Genomic DNA, 25,260 nt, shown 5'->3' with positions numbered 1-25,260 from the left:
TGCCACCAACCTCCTGTGATTTACATATTTTGAACAGATCTGGGTTGAAGTACTATTTAAAAATGTTCTAATACTTTTAGCGTTTGCCTAAGCCTGCCTGGAGTCCCAGATGGGAAGACTATTCTATTGGTTCCATTGCACCAGGCAAGCTCAATCTAGCCCAGCTGTGAAATTATTTCAAATAGTATTTGAACCCAGGTCAGATTTTTTCAAACCAAGTTAGCACATTAGTTGAGAAGGATGTAACTGCAGACCGCAATCAGGGGCGATGTACAAAAATCATCAGTGTCGAGAAACCATCACTCTCAAAACACCGGAACTGACCAATGGCAGGCACCAATGGGCATTTCCTGATATCAAGGAATGACGACATCAAGAAACGCCCCGAATTGCGGTCTGCAATTACACCATATTGCATTTGTTTGGGAGTACACTAATTTGGGAACATATGAACTAGAACATATCAGACAGGAAATGCCACATATTTGTTTAACCATTTATAAGAACATTAGGCTACAATACATGCAGTACATTAGTCATGGCGTTAGGACATTAATCTTGTCCTTCGATGAAAAACATCTGCCAGAGCATACATCATGTAAGATTATAATAATTACAGGCAGTGAACAAGGTATGCTATACCAATCCCCCTGACCGTAACAAAAGCAGAGCCCAAACAGGTTTCGACCCACAATCAGATTCAGTGATAAGGAGTCTATTGACTAGAAAAATGCATATAGAGTCAAGGTATTGGCCTGAAACGGATTTTTTCACACAATATTATCACTTCATGTTTTTAGAACTAGTTCTCCATAACAAAGGAATGACTGAATTAAAGTCCCAGATGTTGTAATTAAATTTTGTGAATGTATGTTAGAACTATTTCAACGCCTGTTTCAAACGTGTTATTGCTTTATGCATTCTCCCATTCTTACAGGAATGATCCTCCAAAATGTCAAATGTTCTTTATTCATGATTTTATGGCACCTTGTTTAGTATTGCCTGGGTCCCCGGACCCCACCCCACTGCAGGGGCCCAGGGGCCCAGGGGCCCAGGGGCCAAACCCTATGGTACACAGGTAGGTCAACTGAGCAGTCTCTTTACTTAATTTCTGTCATTACAAAGAGCTAATTTTTACCCGTTGCACAATAACTTCTGATTTATTCAAATAAATAAGTAACCAAATGATATTTAAAAAAATACTAATCTGATCATTACAAAATTTGACAGTTCTCAAATCATTATACCACACCGGAAATGCACCTTCCCAAACATTGTTGTGTAGCTAGCTCTAGCTAACGTTAGCCTAGCTACTTGCCTTGAGTGGGACTCTGTCATGAATGAAATTGAAGCCTTATTCCAGCAGAAGGAAACCTGTAAACTGTGTGAGGGTAAGAATGAAGTTACCTAATATTCAACGTTAATAATGGTAGCGAATGCCTGCAGATGCTCACTAACGTTAGACAGTTGTAACTGTTAGCCGACAGCTGGCTAGAAGTGCTACCTAGCTAACGTTAGCTAGCTAACGTTTCTCAGTCAAAGACAAAATAAGTTTGACACCACTGACTTACTACTGTCGGATATCAATCGTTTGTTTCGTAAGTAGTTGCATGAACTTTGCTGGTGTACAACCTATTAACATCAACCACCACGGAGGGCTAGCAATGCTAATAGCTAGCTCGCTGTCTTTTGATGTGTTTACGTTAGCTAGCTAGCGATGTTGCTTGCAAGCTGCATAATGCCATATTCTCAAAGTTGTCTGTTTAAAAGGGATGTGCAAATGGTATTCCCTCTGTTGTGCACACCACATTGTTACTGGATAAGGATCATATGTTGACCTCTGATTTATAGATTTGGATTGTTGAACTCTTGGACCGTAATCATTACACCAAACAGTTGCAAAACGAACAAAAATGTGCGTTTCTATTGGAAAGGTTCCATAAACAGGCTGGGACCTACCTGAATCTATCTAATAGAAACGCTAGTTTTCGTTGCAAAACATAACGTTTGCATACTTTTGATTCTTAAACTGTAAATGGTTTCCGTAATGAATACGCCCCTGTTATAGCAAGGCTGTTTCACTTTCAACTATGTGGCCTGAGAAGTCAGGCCCTGGATGCTCTCCTCAGTAGTGCTGAAGATTGGACACAATGGCACTCTAAAGGACACTAACAAAAAGTGAGTACAAAGTACGCCTAATTAGTCAATGGGCACGAAGTAGGGCTTAATAGCCTATACCCACAATTAGACCAAATGTACTTATTTTAACAAATACTATATTTTTCTTTTTGTGCTTTCATATTCTCTCCCTGCAGGGCAGCATGTCTTCAGGTCACCGGCTGCGAGATGTAGAGCAACACCACCCCCTGCTGGACAGGGAGGAGGCTGCAGCGGGTTCCGCAGCAGGAGAGTCGGCGCGGGTGTGGTTCATCCAGGACGGCTGTGGCATGGTCTGTGCCTTCATCACCTGGTTCCTGGTGCTCTACGCCGACTTTGTGGTCACCTTTGTCATGCTGCTGCCCTCCAAGAGCTTCTGGTACGCTGTGGTCAACGGCGTGGTCTTCAACTGCCTGGCCGTGCTGGCACTCACCTCGCACCTGCGCACCATGCTCACCGACCCGGTGAGTGAACTGACCACTGCAGGGTTGTGCTCATTAGGGCCCACCGTACCAAAGAAATTAGGATGCATTGTAATGTTGGGTGACTTGAAAAAGGGAGTGACTTTGAATGGAGGGCAACACGGACCATACAAGCTGTAAAATAAGCAGTCAGAATGTCATATATATATAGAGCAGACTGATGCTCATGGGCACATTATAGGAACCACGTGTTGTCCTATTAGCAATGAAAGAACTGACCTACGAGGAGTTTCCTTGAAATTTTGAATGAGTCTGTCCAAACATGTTCTCCTGTCAGTCTGACTGTGTCCATTCTGTCCAACCGTGTGTCTGTTTTTAGGGAGCTGTGCCCAAAGGCAACGCCACCAAGAAATACATGGAGAGCCTGAATCTGAAACCAGGAGAAGTAATCTATAAGTGTCCCAAATGCTGCAGCATCAAACCTGAGCGAGCCCACCACTGCAGGTGAGGAGGAAATGCATTGTGTGCTTTCATGTATTATGCTTTATACTATCTAGGGCCAGGGGTTTTTCCAGGTCGAGTAACTAGGCAAAATGCCCTATTTAGGCCTATATGCTGGGTCCTGTTCATTAGTCCACACTGTGGTAAAACTTTTGCAATGGAAAATAAAAAGGAACATTTCTTATTGGAGCAGTCCAAGTAGTCCCTGTCAGTTTCAGTCCATTTTCTTCCGTTTGCTGCCTTATGAACACGACCATGGTTTTGTTCCCCTCTCCTGTAGTATTTGTAAGCGCTGCATCCGTAAGATGGATCACCACTGTCCCTGGGTAAACAACTGTGTCGGAGAGAACAACCAGCGCTTCTTTGTCCTCTTCACTGTGAGTTCCATCTCAGTTCCACCTTGTTGAAGTTCAGGTGCACAATACTGGAAATACTGAAATGCATTTGTAGTACATCGGTCCAATTAATCAACTAAAAGAGGAAAGAAAAGTATTTTTATTTTTTAGCGACTGACATCCCTATTTTGTACTTTTGTGTAGCTTTGCATGGAAGCAATGGGTTTGACAGAACTATTAGGCTAACTGTCATCTTTATTTGTGGCATCTTCTCACCTTGCTTATCATAAAAGCCTGTAAACCACCCAGTCCCTGTTCACTGATTGCCACAAGGAAACATTGGTGCTGCTGTGCTTTTTAACTCTCGCCAGATAGAAATTCAATTTATTATAAGGATAGGTGGTCATCAGGGTGCTTTTGTTGTATCTTTATGCCTATGGTCATTGTCAATGCACAATTAATTGCAATGAATGTTTTACCATCAATACTAGTTTGGTCTTAATTCCTTCTGTTTTTTCAGATGTATATAGCGATGATCTCCACCCACGCTCTCGCCCTGAGTGGGTACCAGTTCGTAACCTGTGTCAAGGTCCAGTGGAGTGGTGAGTATCATTATACAGTATGATGAGTCGTCTAAGTATACTGTTCCTGTTAAATACAACTACATTGACTTCAATGTGCCCTGTTTAAAGACACAATCTGGGATTTTCCTTGCCAAAATACAGTACCCATCATAAGTATTCACCCCCCTTGGATTTTTTACATTTTGTTGCATAAAAAAGTGGGATTGAAATTGATTTAATTGTGATTATTTTGTCACTGATCTATACAAAATACACCATAATGTCAAAGTTAAAAGAAAATTATATAAATGTTTACAAATTAATAAAAAATAAATAACAAATGTAATGGGTATACAAGTATTCAACCCCTTTCTTATGGCAGGCCTAAATAAGTTCAGGAGCACACATTTGCTTAACAAATCACACAAAAAGTTGCATGGACTCACTCTGTGTCCAATAATAGGGTTTAACATGATTTTTGAATGACTTCCTCATCTCTGTATACCACACACACTATTATATGTAAGGACCCTCAGTCGAGTAGTGAATTTCAAGCACAGATTCAACCACAAAGAACAGGGAGCTTTTCCAATGCCTCGCAAAGAAGGGTAAAATAAAAGCAGACACTGAATATCCCTTTGATCATGGTGAAGTTATTAATTAGGCTTTGGATGCTGTATCAATACACCCAGTCACTACAAAGATACAGGTGGCCTTCCTAACTGAGTTGCCGGAGAGGAAGGACATTTCACCATCACCAAATGTGATTTTAAAACAGTTAGAGTTTAATGGCTGTGATAGGAGAAAACTTAGGATGGCTCAACAACATTGTAGTGACACCACAATACTAACCTAATTGACAGAGTTGAAAGAAGGAAGCATGTACAGAATAAAGATATTCCAAAACATGCATCCTGTTTGCAACAAGGCACTAAAGTAATGTGGCAAAGGAATTAACTTTATGTCCTGAATACAAAGTGTTATGTCTGGGACAAATCCAACACAACACATCAAAGAGGAGCACTCTCTATATTTTCAAGCATGGTGGTGGCTGCATCATGTTATGGGTATGCTTGTCATCGGCAAGGACTGGGAAGTTTATTTCAAGATAAAAAATTATCAAAATGGAGCTAAGCAGAGGCAAAATCCTATAGGAAAACCAGGTTCAGTCTGATTTCCACCAGAAACTGGGAGACCAGTTAAACTTTCTGCCAGACAATAACCTAAAACACAAGGCTAAATTTACACTGGAGTTGCTTATCAAGAAAATTAATTTTCCTGAGTGGTCTAGTTACAGTTTTGACTTAACTGCAAGACTTGAAAATGGCTGTCTAGCAATGATCAACAACCAACTTTACAGAGTTTGAATCATTTTGAAAAGAATAATGGGCAAGTATTGCACAATCCAGGTGTGCAAAGCTCTTAAGCCTTGTTCACACTGCAGGCCTTGATGCTCAAATCAGTTTTGTTTTTCAAATCTGTTTTGGAATACTTACTGTCCAAACAGCAAGTTACAAGTGACCAAATCAGATTTGTGTGAGTTCAGACAGCATTAATTTGCTGACATGGCTACGCTAGTTTTCATAGTAACGATGAGTGTGTGCGCAATAGTGTAAGCTGATTGGTGGTGGTGCTCTTGCTTCCTATCACTCAGAAGTTATGTAGCAAGCTAAGGTAACAACAGTGCCTGCCATGGACATGTATTAGTTGCTTTGAATGTTCAAAATGATAGTGTAAGAAAAACCTCAATAGATAATATGATCCAACTTTCAAAACGAGTCCTTTTTGGCTAGACACGGCAGTCAGCTAGCTAGCTAGGTATAGCTGTTTAGGTTTGTAGCACATTCACTAATTTGTTTGTAAACAATTAACAAGCTAGTTAGCTACCACATGTTCTTGAGGGCAAATAAATCAGATTTGACTGTTTAGACACAAGTCGCATGACCAGGAATCAGGTTTGTATCTGATTTCAAACCACCTACGAAGGTGGTTTGAAATGTGGCTTGAAATATCAGATTCCATGTGCTTTTTGGCTGTTCAGACTTCAGGAAAAAGAACAGATTCGAATTGATATGCAAAAAAATGGGATTTGAGTCACAAACTGCCAGTGTGAACAAGGCTTTAGAGACTTAACCCAAAATACTCAGTTGTAATCGCTGCCAAAGGTGTTTCTAACATTTATTGACTCAGAGGGGTGAATACTTATCTCATCTAATATATACAGTACCAGTCAAAAGTTTGGACACACCTACTCATTCAAGGGTTTTTCTTTATTTTTACTATTTTCTACATTGTCGAATAATAGTGAAGATATCAAAACTAAACTCAGCAAAAAAAGAAACGCCCCTTTTTCAGGACCCTGTCTTTCAAAGATAATTCGTAAAAATCAAAATAACTTCACAGATCTTCATTTTAAAGGGTTTAAACACTGTTTCCCATGCTTGTTCAATGAACCAAAACAATTAACGAACATGCACCTGTGGAATGGTCGTTAAGACACTAACAGCTTACAGACGGTAGGCAATTAAGGTCACAGTTATGAAAACCTAGGACACAAGAGGCCTTTCTACTGACTCTGAAAAACACCAAAAGAAAGATGCCCAGGGTCCCTGCTCATCTGCGTGAATGTGCCTTAGGCCTGCTGCAAGGAGGCATGAGGACTGCAGATGTGGCCAGGGCAATAAATTGCGATGTCCGTACTGTGAAACGCCTAAGACAGCGCTACAGGGAGACAGGACGGACAGCTGATCGTCCTCGCAGTGGCAGACCACGTGTAACAACACCTGCACAAAATCGGTACATCCGAACATCACACCTGCGGGACAGGTACAGGATGGCAAAAACAACTGCCCGAGTTAAACCAGGAATGCACAATCCCTCCATCAGTGCTCAGACTGCCCGCAATAGGCTGAGAGAGGCTGGACTGAGGGCTTGTAGGCCTGTTGTAAGTCAGATCCTCACCAGACATCACCGGCAACAACGTCGCCTATGGGCACAAACCCACCATCGCTGGACCAGACAGGACTGGCAAAAAGTGCTCTTCACTGACGAGTCGCGGTTTTGTCTCACCAGGGGTGATGGTCGGATTCGCGTTTATTGTCAAAGGAATGAGCGTTACACCGAGGCCTGTACTCTGGAGTGAGATTGATTATGAGGTGGCGGGTCCGTCATGGTCTGGGGCGGTGTGTCACAGCATCATCGGACTGAGCTTGTTGTCATTGCAGGCAATCTCAACGCTGTGCGTTACAGGGAAGACATCCTCCTCCTTATGTGGTACCCTTCCTGCAGGCTCATCCTGACATGACCGTCCAGCATGACAATGCCACCAGCCATACTGCTCGTTCTGTGCGTGATTTCCTGCAAGACAGGAATGTCAGTGTTCTGCCATGGACACCGAAGAGCCCGGATTTCAATCCCATTGAGCACGTCTGGGACCTGTTGGATCAGAGGGTGAGGGCTAGAGCCATTCCCCCCCCAGAAATGTCAGGGAACTTGCAGGTGCCTTGGTGGAAGTGTGGGGTAACATCTCACAGCAAGAACTGGCAAATCTGGTGCAGTCCATGAGGAGGAGATGTACTGCAGTACTTAATGCAGCTGGTGGCCACTGAACACGTTCCACAGACACTGTTTCTTTTGTTCAGGGACACATTATTCTATTTCTGTTAGTCACATGTCTGTGGAACCTGTTCAGTTTATGCCTCAGTTGTTGAATCTTGTTATGTTCATACAAATATTTACAAATGTTAAGTTTGCTGAAAATAAACGCAGTTGACAGTGAGAGGACGTTTCTTTTTTTGCTGAGTTTATGAAATAACACATGGAATCATGTAGTAACCATAAGTGTTAAACCAATCAAAATATATTTGAGATTCTTCAAAGTAGCCACCCTTTGCCTTGATGACAGCTTTGCACACTCTTGGCATTCTCTCAACCAGCTTCACCTGGAATGCTTTTCCAACAGTCTTGAAGGAGTTCCCACATATGCTGAGCAGTTGTTGGCTGCTTTCCTTCACTCTGCAGTCCAACTTATCCCTGGGTGATTGTGGAGGCCAGGTCATCTGATGCAGCACTCCATCACTCTCCTTCTTGGTCAAATATCCCTTACACAGCCTGGAGGTGTGTTGGGTCATTGTGCTGTTGAAAAACAAATGAAAGTCCCACTAAGCGCAAACTATATGGGATTTCGTATCGCTGCAGAATGCTGTGGTAGCCATGCTGGTTAAATGTGCCTTGAATTCTAAATAAATCACTGACAGTGTCACCAGCAAAGCACCCCCATACCATCACACCTCCTCCTCCATGCTTCACGGTGGGAACCACACATGCAGAGATAATCAGTTCACCTACTCTGCGTCTCACAAAGACAAAGCGGTTGGAACCAAAAATCGCAAATTTGGACTCTGACCAAATGACAGATTTCCACCGGTCAAATGTCCATTGCTTGTGTTTCTTGGCCCAAGCAAGTCTCTTCTTATTATTGGTGACCTTTAGTTGTGGTTTCTTTGCAGCAAATCGACCATGAAGGCCTGACTCACACAGTCCCCTCTGAACAGTTGATGTTGAGATGTGTCTGTTACTTGTACTCTGTGAAGAATTTATTTGGGCTGCAATCTGAGGTGCAGCTAACTCTAATGAACTTATCCTCTGCTGCAGAGGTAACTCTGGGTCTTCCTTTCCTGTGGCGGTTCTCATGAGAGCCAGTTTCATCATAGCGCTTGATGGTTTTTGCGACTGCACTTGAAGAAACTTTCAAAGTTCTTGAAATGTTCCGTATTGACTGACCTTCATGTCTTAAAGTAATGATGGACTGTCATTTCTCTTTGCTTATTTGAGCTGTTCTTGCCATAATATGGACTTGGTCTTTTACGAAATAGGGCTATCTTCTGTATACCACCCCTCCTTGTCACAACACAACTGATTGGCTCAAACGCATTAAGAAGGAAATAAATTCCACAAATTAACTTTTAACTACCCCATGAAGCTGGTTGAGAGAATAACAAGAGTGTGCAAAGCTGTCATCAAGGTAAAGGGTGCCTACTTTGAGGAATCTCAAATATAAAATATGTTTTGATTGGTTTAACACTTCTTTGGGTTACTACATGATTCCATAATTGTTATTTCATATTTTTGATGTCTTCACTATTATTCTACAATGTAGAAAATAGTACAAATAAAGTAAAACCCTTGAATGAGTAGGTGTGTCCAAACTTTTGACTGGTACTATATATATACAGTGGGGGAAAAAAAGTATTTAGTCAGCCACCAATTGTGCATGTTCTCCCACTTAAAAAGATGAGAGAGGCCTGTAATTTTCATCATAGGTACACGTCAACTATGACAGACAAAATGAGGAAAAAAAATTCCAGAAAATCACATTGTAGGATTTTTAATGAATTTATTTGCAAATGATGGTGGAAAATAAGTATTTGGTCAATAACAAAAGTTTCTCAATACTTTTATATACCCTTTGTTGGCAATGACACAGGTCAAACGTTTTCTGTAAGTCTTCACAAGGTTTTCACACACTGTTGCTGGTATTTTGGCCCATTCCTCCATGCAGATCTCCTCTAGAGCAGTGATGTTTTGGGGCTGTCGCTGGGCAACACAGACTTTCAACTCCCTCCAAAGATTTTCTATGGGGTTGAGATCTGGAGACTGGCTAGGCCACTCCAGGACCTTGAAATGCTTCTTACGAAGCCACTCCTTCGTTGCCCGGGCGGTGTGTTTGGGATCATTGTCATGCTGAAAGACCCAGCCACATTTCATCTTCAATACCCTTGCTGATGGAAGGAGGTTTTCACTCAAAATCTCACGATACATGGCCCCATTCATTCTTTCCTTTACACGGATCAGTCGTCCTGGTCCCTTTGCAGAAAAACAGCCCCAAAGCATGATGTTTCCACCCCCATGCTTCACAGTAGGTATGGTGTTCTTTGGATGCAACTCAGCATTCTTTATCCAAAAAGTCCAAAAAGTTATATTTTGGTTTCATCTGACCATATGACATTCTCCCAATCCTCTTCTGGATCATCCAAATGCACTCTAGCAAACTTCAGACGGGCCTGGACATGTACTGGCTTAAGCAGGGGGACACGTCTGGCACTGCAGGATTTGAGTCCCTGGCGGCGTAGTGTGTTACTGATGGTAGGCTTTGTTACTTTGGTCCCAGCTCTCTGCAGGTCATTCACTAGGTCCCCCCGTGTGGTTCTGGGATTTTTGCTCACCGTTCTTGTGATCATTTTAACCCCACGGGGTGAGATCTTGCGTGGAGCCCCAGATCGAGGGAGATTATCAGTGGTCTTGTATGTCTTCCATTTCCTAATAATTGCTCCCACAGTTGATTTCTTCAAACCAAGCTGCTTACCTATTGCAGATTCAGTCTTCCCAGCCTGGTGCAGGTCTACAATTTTGTTTCTGGTGTCCTTTGACAGCTCTTTGGTCTTGGCCATAGTGGAGTTTGGAGTGTGACTGTTTGAGGTTGTGGACAGGTGTCTTTTATACTGATAACAAGTTCAAACAGGTGCCATTAATACAGGTAACGAGTGGAGGACAGAGGAGCCTCTTAAAGAAGAAGTTACAGGTCTGTGAGAGCCAGAAATCTTGCTTGTTTGTAGGTGACCAAATACTTATTTTCCACCATAATTTGCAAATAAATTCATTAAAATCCTACAATGTGATTTCTGGAGAAAAAAAATCTCAATTTGTCTGTCATAGTTGACGTGTACCTATGATGAAAATTACAGGCCTCTCATCTTTTTAAGTAGGAGAACTTGCACAATTGGTGGCTGAATAAATACTTTTTTCCCCCACTGTATATACACATATCAAAGTTTCTTCCACTGACATTACATAGTGTTTTGTCTAGATCGTTGACAAAAAAATTGCAATTAGATCCACTTTAATCGTACTTTGTAACAAAATAAAATGTGAAGAAATTTGTTAAGAAAAGGTTACAGCTTCAAAATATGCTTAAAGCGATCATTTTAATCTTGTGGACTATCATTCTTTGCACCCATAGCTCCATCTATGAATTTGAGAGGGGTTACATTTCTCTTGCCCCATCCCTCAGCTTTATACCAAACCAAGTGGCGGGGAAGCCGTTTGTTGATTTTCAAATTCAGGATTGCAGCTTCAAATATAACTACATTGAGGTCAGTGTTTGTCATTATCCTGGATGATGTTTCTGCCCCTCCAGAGTGCAGTGACTTTTCACCTCCGGTGACGGTGATGCTGATGATCTTCCTCTGCCTTGAGGGCCTCCTCTTTCTCAGCTTCACAGCTGTCATGTTTGGCACTCAGGTTCACTCCATCTGCAACGATGAGACGGTGAGGAGATTAATATAACAGTATATGCCACTTAGCAGACAATTTTTTCAGCACAATTTGTGTTATGTGATTCTTGTGGGAATTGAACCCACGACCTTAGATATACAATGTAGATTAGATAGAGGACTGTGCATGATTAAGGATTGTTTCCATGTTATACATTACATTCTCAGGTCCACTCCATCTGCAACAAGACGGTGAGGTGCCAAACCACATAGACACACCATAGATAGACATGCAGGGCAAAGAAAGGCATTACACAACGCCATTCTACATTGACCATTTCTATCAACAATGTAGAATGGATAAGATTCTCTATTCTGCATGATTAGGATTTGTTTCCAAATGTCCTGCCCCTCTGAACAAGCACATGGCCATGGTAGTGAAGTCCCATTGTCAATAGAATCAGGAGGGAAATGGGGCCTATTTACAAATGAGACATCAGCCTCCTTCAGAAAACTGTTGATAATGTGAGAAAGAAGAAACTTAGTGGTGATGTTGATGAGACTAGTGACCAATGACAGGCTAATTTACCATTGTGGTTATTTGATCATTAGCTAAACTTTTATTGAATTCTCACCTTGCATTGCCGTTTACCCCCTATGTGTGTGTGTGTCTAGGAGATTGAGCGTCTGAAGAACGAGAAGCCCACGTGGGAGAGGCAGGTTCGCTGGGAGGGCATGAGGAGCGTGTTTGGGGGCCAGCCATCACTGCTGTGGATCAACCCATTTGCCGGTCTCCGTCTGCGCCGGCTACTCACCACTCGCTCTCGGAAAGCCGGCGCCGAGTTCTCCGTCTGACCTCTCACCTTATCAGAAGCTTCCTACTGTACGGTCTGGAACAATCTTTGGAACCTGGCTCTGGAATTGTCTTTGACACAAGGGTCAGTTTCATTTAGGCACCAAACAGAAGAAAACGGACTGAAACAGGAAAGGGGCTATGCGGACTTGTCCAATAAGAAACGCTCATTTTTGATTTATTTTGCTAAATGTTTTCCATCGCGTGCCCTAATGAACACGACCCAGCTACCAGGAAGAGTGAAGTTCTATACAACCGCGTGGACAATGGTGCTTCTGAACATCACGTCTCCGTAGCTGAATGGAGCAGGAATCAAAGGATCGAGAGACTTATCAAAACCTGTTTAACGATCAAATGAAAGTGCGCTGTAGTCCTAAAACAGACTGAAACACGACATACTACACAGTAAACATTTCCTAAGTTGCCGCCTAAAGGGAGGATCCACTTTTATCTCAGAGGACTGTTCTGTTTTGTTATTGACTTCCTTTTAAAGACACTTGTTGTTCTCTGCTCTTCCTCACTCTGGGGGGGGGTGGTGTGAGTGAGTAAAGCCTAATTTATACCGCACATACATACGCAACGTAAGAACTCAATTAGGTACGCAAAATGGCAATCTTGTACTTGTACTTGTATCGAGTTACAAATTGCTGGACTGCACACGTCTGCGTATTTTGGCTACGCAACTATGTAGGGTTGCCATTTTACGTAGCTAATTGTAGTTCTTGCATCTGTATGTAGGGTATAAATTAGGCTTAAGTGTCCTTCCCTGGCAGTAGATAGCTGCACCTCTGGAAAAACAATGTGCAGGAATTGGTGTTAACCACTACTATAACCATATCATACTTTTTTTTATGAAAACAGTATATTGCTGGATATATTGCTGGCGAATCCTGTTGTTTTTGCATACCAAAAAAAGTGTGTTTACCACTTGTAGGAGTTAGATGAGTTGGGGTGGGGAAGGAGGCATGAAATATGAATAATTAATGGTAGAGAACTACTAGAATCAGCTGTTTAGATTCTGCATGAGGCAATCACATAAACTTTTACTAATGTGTCTGACAAATTTGCTGTGAGGTGGACCATTTTTAAAGACATAGGAACTGGATTCATTAGCCAAAAGTTAACATCGATCCCTGATCATGGTTATTTTAATAGGAAGTAAGTATGCTATGATAATTTTTTTACTGTGCTCTAATTAAAAGGTAGACTCAGTGTTGCACGAAGTAAACAGCAATATTGGGCCAATTTCCGCAACAACTAAGAGCGTTGAAGTGCGAGGCTAAACTTTTCTGCTGTTTTGTGCCGTCGTAGGTAGTTACTCTGTGTGTCACTGTGAGAGCTAAGTCTTGCATCACACTCATCTCAATATCTGCGGTGCTGGTTGTGGCAATTTCATAACGCTGAGAGTCTACCTTTAAAATTGTAATGTGTGTGTAATGGACTATATGACTCCAGCAGAGTCAATGATTATCTCAAACAGTCAAATGCTTACATGATACTGTATGGTATTTACTTTATCAAGACCAAATACAGTACTGTACACAACCTTGTGAGCTTTCACACAAAAAAAAGTATATGCATGTGCTTCCCTTACAAGCATTTCGTGCGATACTCTCCATGCTGATCTTAAGATAATTCTGAGCAAGTCTGATTAACCATTATAATTTTCATATTTTTTCATTTGACATGTGATGGACTGGATAAAGTAATATATGAAGACTGAGCTGTTTTTAAATGCTCTGTTATGAGATTATACAGTATGTTATGTACTTGTGTTTTGAACCCTTTCATGCAAACTTTCTGGGCTCCCATTAAATGAACTTAATTTTGACCTCTAAAATCCTGATTTCTTTGTCAATATGACTGTATAGAAGATAAGTGGTAATCCAGTATGCAGCACTTCAAAAATCCCACTTGGAACTGGTGAATGATTTGCTGTACACAGAAAGCCATATGTGAAGCACTGGTCCCAATTCGCTCCCTTCCCCTTCCTGTAGCCCTTTGATGTTTGCAGATCTCTAAGGTGGAAGCAATATAATGGAAGCTTCACCTTTACACTGCTTATACCTATCCAGATCCGCAAACATTAAAGGGTTAGGGCTGAGGGGAACGGCTAGGGAGGGAACTGGGACCAGCTGAGTCGACGCCATATGTGAAGGGACCTGGATTTTCCCATACCACACAACTACACCCATCATAGGGAGTAGGCTGAAGTTGCCCCTAGATGCTGACCTTGGGTCAGTTTTGCACTTCCCCCACTATTGGTTAAGTTTATAATTGGGGGATGGGAAGCTGATCCTAGATCTGTACCTTGGGGGAACTTCACCCGGGAGCCCACCTTTAGTGAAGCAGACGTACAGGTTGTAGTTAATCATTTCTTGTCCCACAAGCCACGACACATCCACACTGGCAGACAGTAGCTAGCTGCAGCTTATTGCTATAGAAACTTATCCTTTCAAGAAGACCAGCCATGTTATGTGGGGTATCCTTAGTTGTGCTCCTGGCTCTATTGGGTTTGGGGAGTCAGGGTTTGGATAATCCCTTGGCGGACCCCCATCCTGACCTACCAGCGGACAAGGACTTGTTCTGGGGAGCGGACCAGTATGACTTTGCTGTCGTGCTGCGTGCCTCCGGACTGGAGTGCTTCTGGCACTTTGCACACCAAGGGGAGCGCTTCTACTTTACTTTTATGGTAAGATGTTATTCCACAGTTTAGTAGTACAATAACAGGATATATATTTTTATTGTGCAACATATTTATCTTGTAAAGTTATGCCTACTAATTACTGCCTCGCTTGGCCTGAACATTTATTAAAAGGCTTAAAATGAGTCTGTATAATATTCAGATAAAAAGTACATCTGTTCAGGGCTTATGCCATTGTCATTTACTGAGACAGTCTACAGAGCACCCAACATATGGTTTGCAGCACATGGTTGTCCCATATGACGGTGAACGAGATCCGTCTGTCTGTGTTTAGGTCCAGTGGGTGACTGGTGTTGGCAATGACAGACACTTATCCGTCACTGTCAACTCTCCTAAAGGCTTGCTGTTGTCCAAAATTGACGAAGCTACGGGTCAAATCAACTTTATAGCTGAAGAGACCGGTACATTGTTCCTCCTTTGAACGTGCACACACACACACAAGGTGCATGAAACATTTTCCCTTTGAAATGTGGTGGAAGTATGTCATTTCTTTTTCTTTTGAATTCTAGGTTTCTATCAAATGTGCTTGAGCAACTTCCACAACCGATTTGGCAGCATGCAGGTCTTCCTCAACTTTGGGGTGTACTATGACGGTTCTGATGACCAACAGAAACAGAAGGAGGAGGAGAAGAAGATGAAGGAGGAAGTCCAAAAAGATCTGAACAACACTCTGTCCACCATAGTGGTAATGGCTCCATTTGGGGTTTGACTGCATGTACAGTACAATATGTTACGATAACTTTATTGTCCATTGACATGGAAATTAACTTGAGGTCAGCATACACATACAACAAAATCGTATTGTCGGATATCACGTCTCATATATTGTGAGGTTTAAAGAACAGCAAGGGGAGCTCTGCCTACCATACAGGTTCTTAAAGTGATGCTCCAGAATTGTTGTATACTTTCAGCCAGTAGTTTTGAAAGTGGTGCTCACGAGCCAAAACAGGTCCCCTTATGTATATGTCCTTAGAAGCTGTGTGAATATAAAGTCACTGCAGCCTTAGATGGCTGCACCAGAGAAGTTTGTGGCACTATAGATGTCATTGGCACCAGAGGATACTAGAGCAATAACTATTGACTTTGTAATAAATAAGGTAATGAGTCAGGCCATAGGTTCGATTTAAATTATAAAGTCAATCTCAATGTGACATGGATTTAAGAGGAATAGCGTCGAGACTGGTGCAAAAAAATATGGAAGAAAACTCACCCATGTTTACACCAATTGGATGCTTTTTAACTTTAGTAGTACATGTACGAAGAATCAAGTTCGCTACCTAGACGATCTTTCCCCGCTAGCTATTGATAGCTAGTGATATTGATGGACAAGCTAGGTCTTTCTGAATCATCACCATTTCCTGGCCGCATTTAACCGGCAGATTCAGTAGCTTGAGAACTCCCCAAAAGCTTGAAACCCCCCATTAGATTTCTGCGCATTTTATTTTTTATTTTTTAAATTAACACAATTCATGGTTATTACATTTTGCCCATAGGGTGCCTGTTTATGCTCTGAGTGGTTGCAATATTTTGCCACTCATTGAGTCCCAAACCCTGCCGACTACTGCCAAATGTGACACCCTGGTCGAGAAGGGCTGTGACTAAACTCAGTTCAGTACCATAGATCCGCCTACACCACCAGGCAGGTAACAGTTCACAAGTTCATTTCCCCCCTCCCAGTTTCAGCTTCCTAAACCAAGATAGCTTTGCAAACAAAATGGAGGGAGGATATAACACAAAACAATCAAATCAAACAAAAACCTGTTTCAGTGTAGGGAAACCATAACACAACTTTAGTCATCATTCCATCAAAGTAATACTTATTTTAGAAACACCAACGCCCTACACCTGGGCAGCCGCACCTCAAACAACGGAAACAAGGGTTATAAAGAGAGCCAATCACATAGAGAACAAATCACATTGCTCAATGAATCAATCAATTACCATGCTCTCAATTAAGCGCATATGGGCATGCACAGTAATAAGGGCATTTATCACACCTGTGACAATATCATACGTTACTAAAACGTAAACATGCCCAAACATACTACAACTTACTGTTAAAATACTTGAGTAGGTGTAACTACTTGCTAAAATTAAATTTTTGCATTTTCACAATTTTTGACTTAGTCAATGACTGAACGGTAATATATGTCTGAATATATGACGCAATTAATGTATTAGGCCTATCTGTGGCATTAATTATGTCAGTTGGTGTTAAATAATAATAACGTTTTAACAACACTACTCTCCAAACCACTTTTAGGAGACTTCCCATCGCGTGGAGGGCTACGTCTTCCACATGTTTCGACATTACAACTTTGGCCGCATGAGGAGAGGCACTGACTACTACCTCCTCCTCTCCAACTCCAAATACATCACCTGGTGGTCTGCGGTCCAGAGTGTGGTCATTGTCATGGCGGGCTACCTGCAGCTCTTTTTCCTCAAGAGGCTCTTCAACACCAAGCCCACTACAGAGGCACCAGAGAAACCTCGCTGCTGAGTCCCTGGATGGTTTTACTATTCAGTGCCCTCATGCGCCCTGGTTGGGATGAATTCCCTTTTAATTCAGTCAACCAGTAACAACTCTGTCAACAACAATTCAGTCAACAAGTGAATTAAGGATTCAATCCGATCGGCCCGTTTTGGCTATGTACCTTTTAAAGGCAATGTTCCTGTATTTGCGGAGACCGCATTCATGGTAAATGCTGCATATGTTGGCTCAATCTGTAATGACATTTGAACTTCAAGTGCGCTATTATGCGGATCTACCGCTGATCGGATAAAATCCTGGCATTAAATTCCATTTCATCCTGAATTGACTGAATTAATATCGAATTGACCCCGACCCTGTTGCTAATGTTAGTGTTACTAATGGGAACTGCTCCCTATATATCTATGTTGGAATTGATTAAAGTCTCACACATTTGACAAATGTCATTACAGTGCAAATATTTGGTGTGGATTTGAGTTTTTTTTCTGTGTTCTGACTCAGTGATGGTTAGCAGCACATTACTGTTACTGTTTTTTTTACACAAGTGGGTTGTGTTCATTATGTTTAACATTATGCAATGTAAAATGAAAATAAGCATTTCTTATTTGGTCAGGTCCAGCTAGTTCCTCCCTGTTTTACTCAGTTTTCTTCTGTTGCCTAATGAACACAACCGTGGTTAATCATTCTCCTGGGCGTGATACAGTATTGTATAATTGGCTCAACAAAAAAGTAGCTACCTCTAGTCTACCACTCCCAAACAGTATGAGTTTGTGAGTGTATGAATGCAGACCATGCAAGTTGTGCTGTGGTACTCTGTTCTCATCATACTCCTTATGGGGCACTGGGGTGATGGACAAAAGACAGAGCCTCGCTTAGGCCTGAAGGACCACAACCTGTTCCGAGGGTCCGATCGATATGACTTTGCCATTGTGGTGCCCGCCTCAGGGCTAGAGTGCTTTTGGCACTTTGCACACCAGAGTGGGAGCTTCTACCTAACATATATGGTAAGTACATTTACAGGTACATACTATCTTAACCCAACATCTAGCGACCTCATCAAGAGGTTAGGATCTTTTAGGGGGAACAGCTGGTGTTGGGTTGACAATTACAAGGTCCCTAGTTCAAACCCCTTTTCGGGACTACTCCCAGCCTTTGCTAAATGATGTGCACTGTCTTGAGCAGTATTGTGCCAATAAAATGTGCTACAATGATACTGTTTGAAGATACCTTTTAGTTGATGAAGATTAGAGGAACAAGCTACCATATAATAATACCCCAGTACCTTTGTGGAACCTGGCTTGTCTTGCCTGACCTTGGACTTATCATTTTACTCCTTATCTTCTTATCTTTGCTTAGCTTCAACGTAGAACTAAGATAACTGAATGGAAGACTAAAAATACATTTTGTGATAAAATGGCACCTGTGTGTGTGTGTGTGTGTGTGTTTAACAGTAGCATTACCAAGATCAAACATTGTGCATAAATAACACATTTTATCAAGGGACATCAGGTAACCATGGCTGTGCAATGTTCCATGTGTGTGTGTGTAGGTCCAGTGGGTGACAGGGCTAGCCAGCGACCACCATCTTTACGTGACCGTCATCTCCCCAGAAGGGGACCTCATGGCCTCAACAGACAACACCATTGGTCAAATCAACTTCCAAACTGAAGTGACAGGTAAAGTCACAGACATCTGTGATCTTTCATTTGTATTATGTTTTTAAGTTAATTGTCATGTTGATGAGAATCAACCATTTGCAATTTATAGGTTTTTATCAGATGTGCTTGGGGAACTATAAGAACCACTTTGGTGGCGTCCGAGTCTTTCTCAACTTCGGCGTGTACTATGAAGGCGCTGAGGAGATGCAGCGAGAGACACAGGAAGGAGAAAAAGTCCTCAACAACACTCTGTCCAACATTGAGGTACATGATGTCCCTGCACTAGAGGGTTCTGGACTTTCACAATTAATATCACGGATATTTCTGATGAGTTTGTCTGCACAGAAATATTTAAACTACTCGTGTGGTGTCTCCACACTGGTTGTGTAAACATTTTTTTTGCAGACAATTCATAAAAAAATATGATGTATCACAACCATTGTGTCCAATGCATTTTACATCAGTTGTACAACCTGAGTGTACTGAGCCACTGTTATGGCTTATAGTTGATAATGTCAATTTGAACAGATTTTGATCTATTAGAAAACATCTCATCAATTATGACTAATCTTTTCTAGGAGAGTACCAACAAGATACAAGGTCACATATTCCACATGTGGCGGCACTACAACTACGCTCGCATGAGCAGAGGTGCGGACCATTACCTTCTCCTCTTCAACCACAACTACGTCACCTGGTGGTCTGCGGTCCAGAGTGTGGTCATCATCATGGTGGGCTACCTACAGCTCTTCTTCCTCAAGAGGCTTTTCCACACAGACACCCATAGACCCCGCTGTTGATGAATGATAGCTCATAAAATGTCACTCACTGCTTGTGTTGCTGTGTGGATCATGTTTGTTCAATGTTAAAGGTATAGTTCATCCAAATTACAAACTTAAATAGTTGTTTCCTTACCCTGTAAACAGGCCTTGGACAAGGAGATGGCAAGCTATGCGTTGGTTTTGTTTACCTGGCTGCTGTCACCAAATGCTAACATTTCTGTCCCAAAAATCCCATGCAAGTCATTATCCCCCAAATTAGCATGTTTAAAATTTCCTGCACAAATCTCCCAAAAAATTCAACGAACTACAATTTCAGACACTATGGGGGTGATGAATAGCCATAATATAAGTGTGCAAAAAAGTCCATGTTCATAACCTCTCTTTTCAAGATGGCAGCAGGAGCAATTTAGTATCCAAGACGCATATGTAAAAACGACACACTTGGAAAGACAACTACTCAAGGTCAGTTGTCTTTCCAATTGTGTAGTTTTTTCATAGGTCTTGGAGCCAGTCTTGTCAAGACAGGGACTTCTAAACTGATTAGAGGTGTTTTAGGAGCTCCAGCATGTAAATTTTTACATTTTAGTCATTTAGCAGACGCTCTTATCCAGAGCGACTTACAGTTAAGTGAGTGCATACATTTTTCATACTGGCCCCCGTGGGAATCGAACCCACAACCCTGGCGTTGCAAGCGCCATGCTCTACCAACTGAGCTACACGGGGCCAGTGTACTATTCCCATTCCACATTCTCAATTTAAATGTAGCCAAGGCAAAGTCAAATTACACTTGGATGGTACTGCTGAGATTAAAGTCTCTGAATTTCTGATACTTTAATCTCAGCAGTACCATCCAAGTGTAACTTGACTTTGCCTTGGCTACATATTCAGAACAGCAATGTGTGTTTGACTAGACTTGGAGGCCACCTACTGTTGGGTTATTGAACTTCCACAGAAGTGTCACCATTTCTAGCAGGACAACAATTGTGTTTTTTCCCACACAAGCAACAAAGGTAACATGTACACTGTATTTATAATCCCTGTAACATGGGCATTTAAACCATGTTCCTTACACTTCAGCCAGTCTACATCATTTCTGCAAAGCAAGCAAATGTCAAGAGTATAGAAAACAAAATAGTTCCTGAAGTAAATTAAGGACTTAACCTTTTAAAATAAAACGCTTTACTTTGACCTTTCTTTTAAAAGCAAAGTTGATGTCGATTTAACACTAGAAAGGCCTCGAGGGGGACCTAAAAACATACAGCTACGACCGGAAGTGACTTTTCGTAGCAGGTTAGGAGAGCATTTTCACTAACTCTAAAACCTTTTCCTAACCTTAACCAAATTATTCTAACCTGCTACGTGTCGCACGTGGCTAGTCGAACGCCGAACTGTTCATATTGAGACAATGTGAAACATCAATCCATGGGAGAGTCAGTGCCACATTTTCATTTGTGCCGAAATCAAAATGAAATAAAAGTTATCTTGCAAATTAAGCAGCCTATGGTGTGAAATAGGCTTGTTGAAGTGCCATATTTATTACTTACCGTTAATGCCTTCTTTGGTGTGCTTATCAATGCACGAGGACCATAGTTTCCCACTCCTATCGATATCTCGTACACCGAAACATATTTACCTGATCGGTCTTCCAGGTCGGTTAAATCCAAAGCATGAAGTGCCTGCGACACTCCAGGACCAGAGCCCTATACTATGTACTAGCCTCTTCGCTCCGTGAGACCTGTACACATTGGTAGCTGAAATCGACATCCGTACCCCGAAAACATACAGGATTTACCAGCCCTCTGGTTGACCTATTTCTGATAAACTTTTCCCGTCACCGAGGGCAAATCTATGCCTTACCAGTCGGTACGGGCTATACACTGTGTGATCTATGGTAAAAATGTACATTTAATCAAAATTTTCTGAAACTCATTCCATAGTCCCATACTCCGTAGTAGTTGCCACACGAGATTACTGCGTGATCCCAGATGACAGCGCACCTTTTTTTAAGATATGGTGTGAATTCGGTAAACTCAGGAAACATTTATTTTCACACATTGTATAGCTCGTACCGACTGGTAAAGCATTCCGGACGGGAAAGGTTTATTTGAAATAGGTAAACCAGAGGGCTGGTAAATCCTGTATGTTTTCGGGGTACGGATGTCGATTTCAGCGACCAATGTGTACAGGTCTCCCGGAGCGAAGAGGCTAGTACATAGTATAGGGCTCTGGTCCTGGAGTGTCGCAGGCACTTCATGCTTTGGATTTAACCGACCTGGAAGACCGATCAGTTTGCTAATGCCAGACATACACGATTTTGACACGTATTTGCCGTCAAAAGAACACATTTTCCTGATCGGGTAGAAATCCTATGGGCTAGGATCAGTAGGGTACTACAGGGTAACTAGCCCCCCCTAAGAGCAACGTCTAATTGCTGACTCAAAAAAGCAACTTTTGGGACAAAAATTGTATGTGGATGAAGGTCATGCTTAGGCGAATAAACTATCAAGGGTCATAATGGCTACAGTTTACACTTTAGTTATTTCATTAAATGTTGTTTTTAGAAAATTGCCGGGGGTTTTTAAGTACTGGGGTAACTGCGGCAGGGACTGGGTGACTAGTCAGGATCGAGGCAAAGATGAACGGAGCAAAGTACAGAGAGATCCTTGATGAAAACCTGCTCCAGAGCGCTCAGGACCTCAGACCAGGGTGAAGGTTCAACTTCCAACAGGACAACAACCCTAAGCACACAGCCAAGACAACGCAGGAGTGGCTTCGGGACAAGTCTCTGAATGTCCTTGAGTGGCCCAGCCAGAGCCCGGACTTGAACCTGATCGAACATCTCTGGAGAGACCTGCAAATAGCTGTGCAGCAACGCTCCCCATCCAACCTGACAGAGTTGCCCCCAACACACTCATCCAACATATTACTACTTTACTCAAAATTATCTAAATTTCTCTCTAAACAAGTGGATTATTTATCTTAAGGCCTTCCTACTTGTATATTTAAAAAACAATTATAGATATAACTTCATTGGAATATATCTACAACATTTTGAAAATGTAAAAAGAAAATAGATACATTTACCACAAAATCTGCAAAAGTTGTGATGACAGAGTACATTTTTTGTTGAGCAAGAGCAGTGGCAGCCAGGGAAAGTGTTGGGGAAATGTTTTGGTGACATCTTGTGGTCGAGTAGTTTGATCCTGTCAAGGAGGCACCGATGATGGCTGTTCTGTTCTCCAGAGCCCTGTCGGATGTCGCGATAATTTTCTGACATGTCAGACATTTTTGTCGTGTATCTTGTAGTATTAGCAGTGCTTCGAGGCAATTGGGCGAAGACTACTGCCAATAGTCAATAACCACTCAGCATGTGAGACCAAAACAATGAAGGCAACGAGGCAAGCAACAACACACCGGCTTTAGGCTATAACTTTAATTACAAGTTTTATAGGTTATAACTTTAATTAAATGTTTTATTTTACCTCAAATTCCCTCTGTAGAAGAGACAGTCCATATTGTCCACGTCTGCCCAACCATTTGCGGGTCCATATTCTGCGCCCCAGTCTCTTTAAAAAAAAAATGTTTCTACACATAATAATGTACACTAATAAAGCAGCTTTCTGTTTGCGTCTGCATTTTCTTCCTTCGACAACTGAGAAACGCAGGGCAGGATCAACTACGGAATCATCGTGTAATGTTAGCACCCACGTCCTGGGGTTGAGAATGGACGGAATTAAAGATTTGGGACAAGTAAATGTGAGCACGTCCAAGTTGTTACGATTTTGTGTAATGTATGACCAGCATAGGTAGCTCAGTGTGGTGCCTAGTTGGGACAAAATCCTGCAGTACCTGCAGCACTCCAGGAACAGGGTTGCCTACCCCTGCTGTGGGCTATATGTAAAAACGAAAGACCACCACAATTCAAGAGTTAAACCCATCACAAATAAATCCATTAAAATGTCATTTTGGCAAGTCTTAAGAAACATTATTTAAATAAGAAAATGTATTTCAAAAGAACATAATAGCATATTTTAAGTTGTATTATGTTTCTAAGCTTTGCTAGCCTGAACAATGCTGCTGCGAGTGCTCACGTGTTGGATGCATGGAACAGCGGTTATTCTTGAAAAAAAAGAGCTCACCTCTTGAATTTGTTTTAGAAACTGCAGAATCTGCTCTTTCTGATACTATATAGAAATCAAAACGTCTTACCTGCATGTGACTCTGTAGGAGGATTTGAAAAAGTTACTTTTTAGCGCTCTGTTTCCCTGCCTCTGTCAATTCGAAGCTGTGCCCATCTCATCATGTACACTTTCACAATTGATCATCGTGACCCATCAGACTATTGTCAATTTAATCTCGTCTTTAGGCAAACTATTTTAAGTGTAAAATTAATTTCTATATAGTTTAGGTGTCGTTTCGATTAGCCATCAGCTGCGCAGGCTGACTGTCAGTGAATGCGGGGCATGGGAGTATTAAGATATTCACATTCTAACAACTACAGTGTGTAATATAGGACGGGGATTAATTTTGCATCCACGTGATGCTCTCTGCTTCTTAGTTGAGAGCCTCCAATAAACTTTGTCAATGCAAATACTACCATTTCCAAAAATATTAGTAAATTATATACTGACATTGTATCGCCTATTCAGTGTCATGAGTTAGGTAGATCATTCAACTCTCAAGCTACTCCTGGATGGATATGGGGCTGAGGACAGCGTCGGCTTCACACTGCACATCTCAGGAGAACGAAAAGGAAACGAATGGGAATAGAATGATCATATAAAGCACATATTTACATTACCAATGCTTTTGAATGTGCAAAACTAGTTCTTACATCAAATTAAATGATGGATAACACGTGCAGCGCCCCTAGATGGAGTGCAAGTTGTGGGTTAAGTGCTTTGCTCAAGGGCACAATGGTAATGGTTGTTAGAATATGAGCCCAGCAGCCCTCCAGTTGCCAGATCAATTGTGTTGAAGAGCCTTTTAAAGGAAGCTAAAATGTTGAGCCAGTGAATTTGAAAACTCAAGTCATACCTGAATCAATGGAGATATCTCTGGCCTTTCTCATAGTGCTGGTGGAGTCACAGCAGCCACACACCTTGTCATCCCCATCTCTGTCTAGTTTACAATGGGCAAGGCAGTGAGACAAAGCTTGGTTTATCACAGTTGTATTCAGTAGACAGAAAAACATTGAGGTACCATCTTTCCGGTCCAGGAAGAAATGCCTGCTTCCATTGCAAAAACATTTAAAACCGTTTGCGCTAACGAACACAACCCATATCTCACAGCATAGAAAAAAATTTAAAACACTTACCCATTAAAAAGGAACAGGCCTTGTGCTCAGGTTATGTAGATCTGGTCAATTTTTTCTTGGCCCATTTGCTGTTGCTTCAAGAGCCAGCATTCTGCTGTTGGAATCTGAAGGCCTCCAGCTAGATTTTAAGCTTCTGGTCCTGGGAGTGAAGCAGGAACTGGGAGCTAGAGCCCGTCAACCAGACACCTTTGTACATTACAGTTCAC

General features: G+C 41.8%; 3 protein-coding genes across 8 annotated transcripts; all 3 read left to right on the top strand.

The window, feature by feature from the left end:
• Positions 1-1,248: 1,248 nt before the first annotated feature.
• LOC311134997 (palmitoyltransferase ZDHHC7-like) lies at positions 1,249-13,933 on the top strand. 6 transcript variants are annotated; one of them, XM_084168796.1, is made up of 9 exons: positions 1,261-1,391; positions 2,106-2,178; positions 2,321-2,621; positions 2,959-3,083; positions 3,361-3,457; positions 3,936-4,017; positions 11,174-11,304; positions 11,478-11,501; positions 11,925-12,182. In XM_084168796.1, exons 1-9 carry the CDS (start codon positions 1,337-1,339, stop codon positions 12,102-12,104), a joined length of 1,068 nt encoding a protein of 355 aa, XP_084024922.1. In that variant the 5' UTR covers positions 1,261-1,336; the 3' UTR covers positions 12,105-12,182. The 6 variants fall into 6 exon arrangements, with proteins under 6 accessions (XP_084024927.1, XP_084024926.1, XP_084024922.1 ...); XM_084168797.1 differs by having other exon boundaries at positions 1,305-1,391; positions 2,069-2,178; XM_084168798.1 differs by having other exon boundaries at positions 1,308-1,391; positions 2,073-2,178.
• A 639-nt stretch (positions 13,934-14,572) lies between these two features.
• LOC311135379 (transmembrane emp24 domain-containing protein 6-like) lies at positions 14,573-17,568 on the top strand (the record flags this gene model as incomplete). Its single annotated transcript, XM_084169316.1, has 4 exons — positions 14,573-14,794; positions 15,081-15,207; positions 15,316-15,491; positions 17,070-17,568. The coding sequence occupies 4 exons, from the start codon at positions 14,573-14,575 to the stop codon at positions 17,304-17,306; spliced, it is 762 nt and encodes a 253-aa protein (XP_084025442.1). The 3' UTR covers positions 17,307-17,568.
• A 488-nt stretch (positions 17,569-18,056) lies between these two features.
• Positions 18,057-21,228, top strand: LOC311134507 (transmembrane emp24 domain-containing protein 6-like). Its single transcript, XM_084168205.1, has 4 exons — positions 18,057-18,301; positions 18,847-18,973; positions 19,065-19,219; positions 19,534-21,228. The coding sequence occupies exons 1-4, from the start codon at positions 18,080-18,082 to the stop codon at positions 19,753-19,755; spliced, it is 726 nt and encodes a 241-aa protein (XP_084024331.1). The 5' UTR covers positions 18,057-18,079; the 3' UTR covers positions 19,756-21,228.
• The last annotated feature ends 4,032 nt before the right edge of the window (positions 21,229-25,260 follow it).

This window comes from Coregonus lavaretus (assembly GCF_964263955.1).
Source record: "Coregonus lavaretus genome assembly, chromosome: 9".
In the NCBI taxonomy this organism is placed as follows: domain Eukaryota; kingdom Metazoa; phylum Chordata; class Actinopteri; order Salmoniformes; family Salmonidae; genus Coregonus; species Coregonus lavaretus.
This window is presented reverse-complemented; position numbering and strand designations above follow the sequence as displayed.

Excerpts from the sequence above, each read along its gene's own strand:
- LOC311134997 (XM_084168796.1), top strand. The coding sequence starts at position 1,337 with ATGAATGAAATTGAAGCCTTATTCCAGCAGAAGGAAACCTGTAAACTG. Across the intron at positions 3,084-3,360 it reads GAGCGAGCCCACCACTGCAG|TATTTGTAAGCGCTGCATCC; the intron begins GTGAGGAGGAAA and ends CCTCTCCTGTAG. Across the intron at positions 3,458-3,935 it reads GCTTCTTTGTCCTCTTCACT|ATGTATATAGCGATGATCTC; the intron begins GTGAGTTCCATC and ends CTGTTTTTTCAG.
- LOC311134507 (XM_084168205.1), top strand. The coding sequence starts at position 18,080 with ATGCAGACCATGCAAGTTGTGCTGTGGTACTCTGTTCTCATCATACTC. Across the intron at positions 18,974-19,064 it reads CTTCCAAACTGAAGTGACAG|GTTTTTATCAGATGTGCTTG; the intron begins GTAAAGTCACAG and ends TGCAATTTATAG. Across the intron at positions 19,220-19,533 it reads ACACTCTGTCCAACATTGAG|GAGAGTACCAACAAGATACA; the intron begins GTACATGATGTC and ends AATCTTTTCTAG.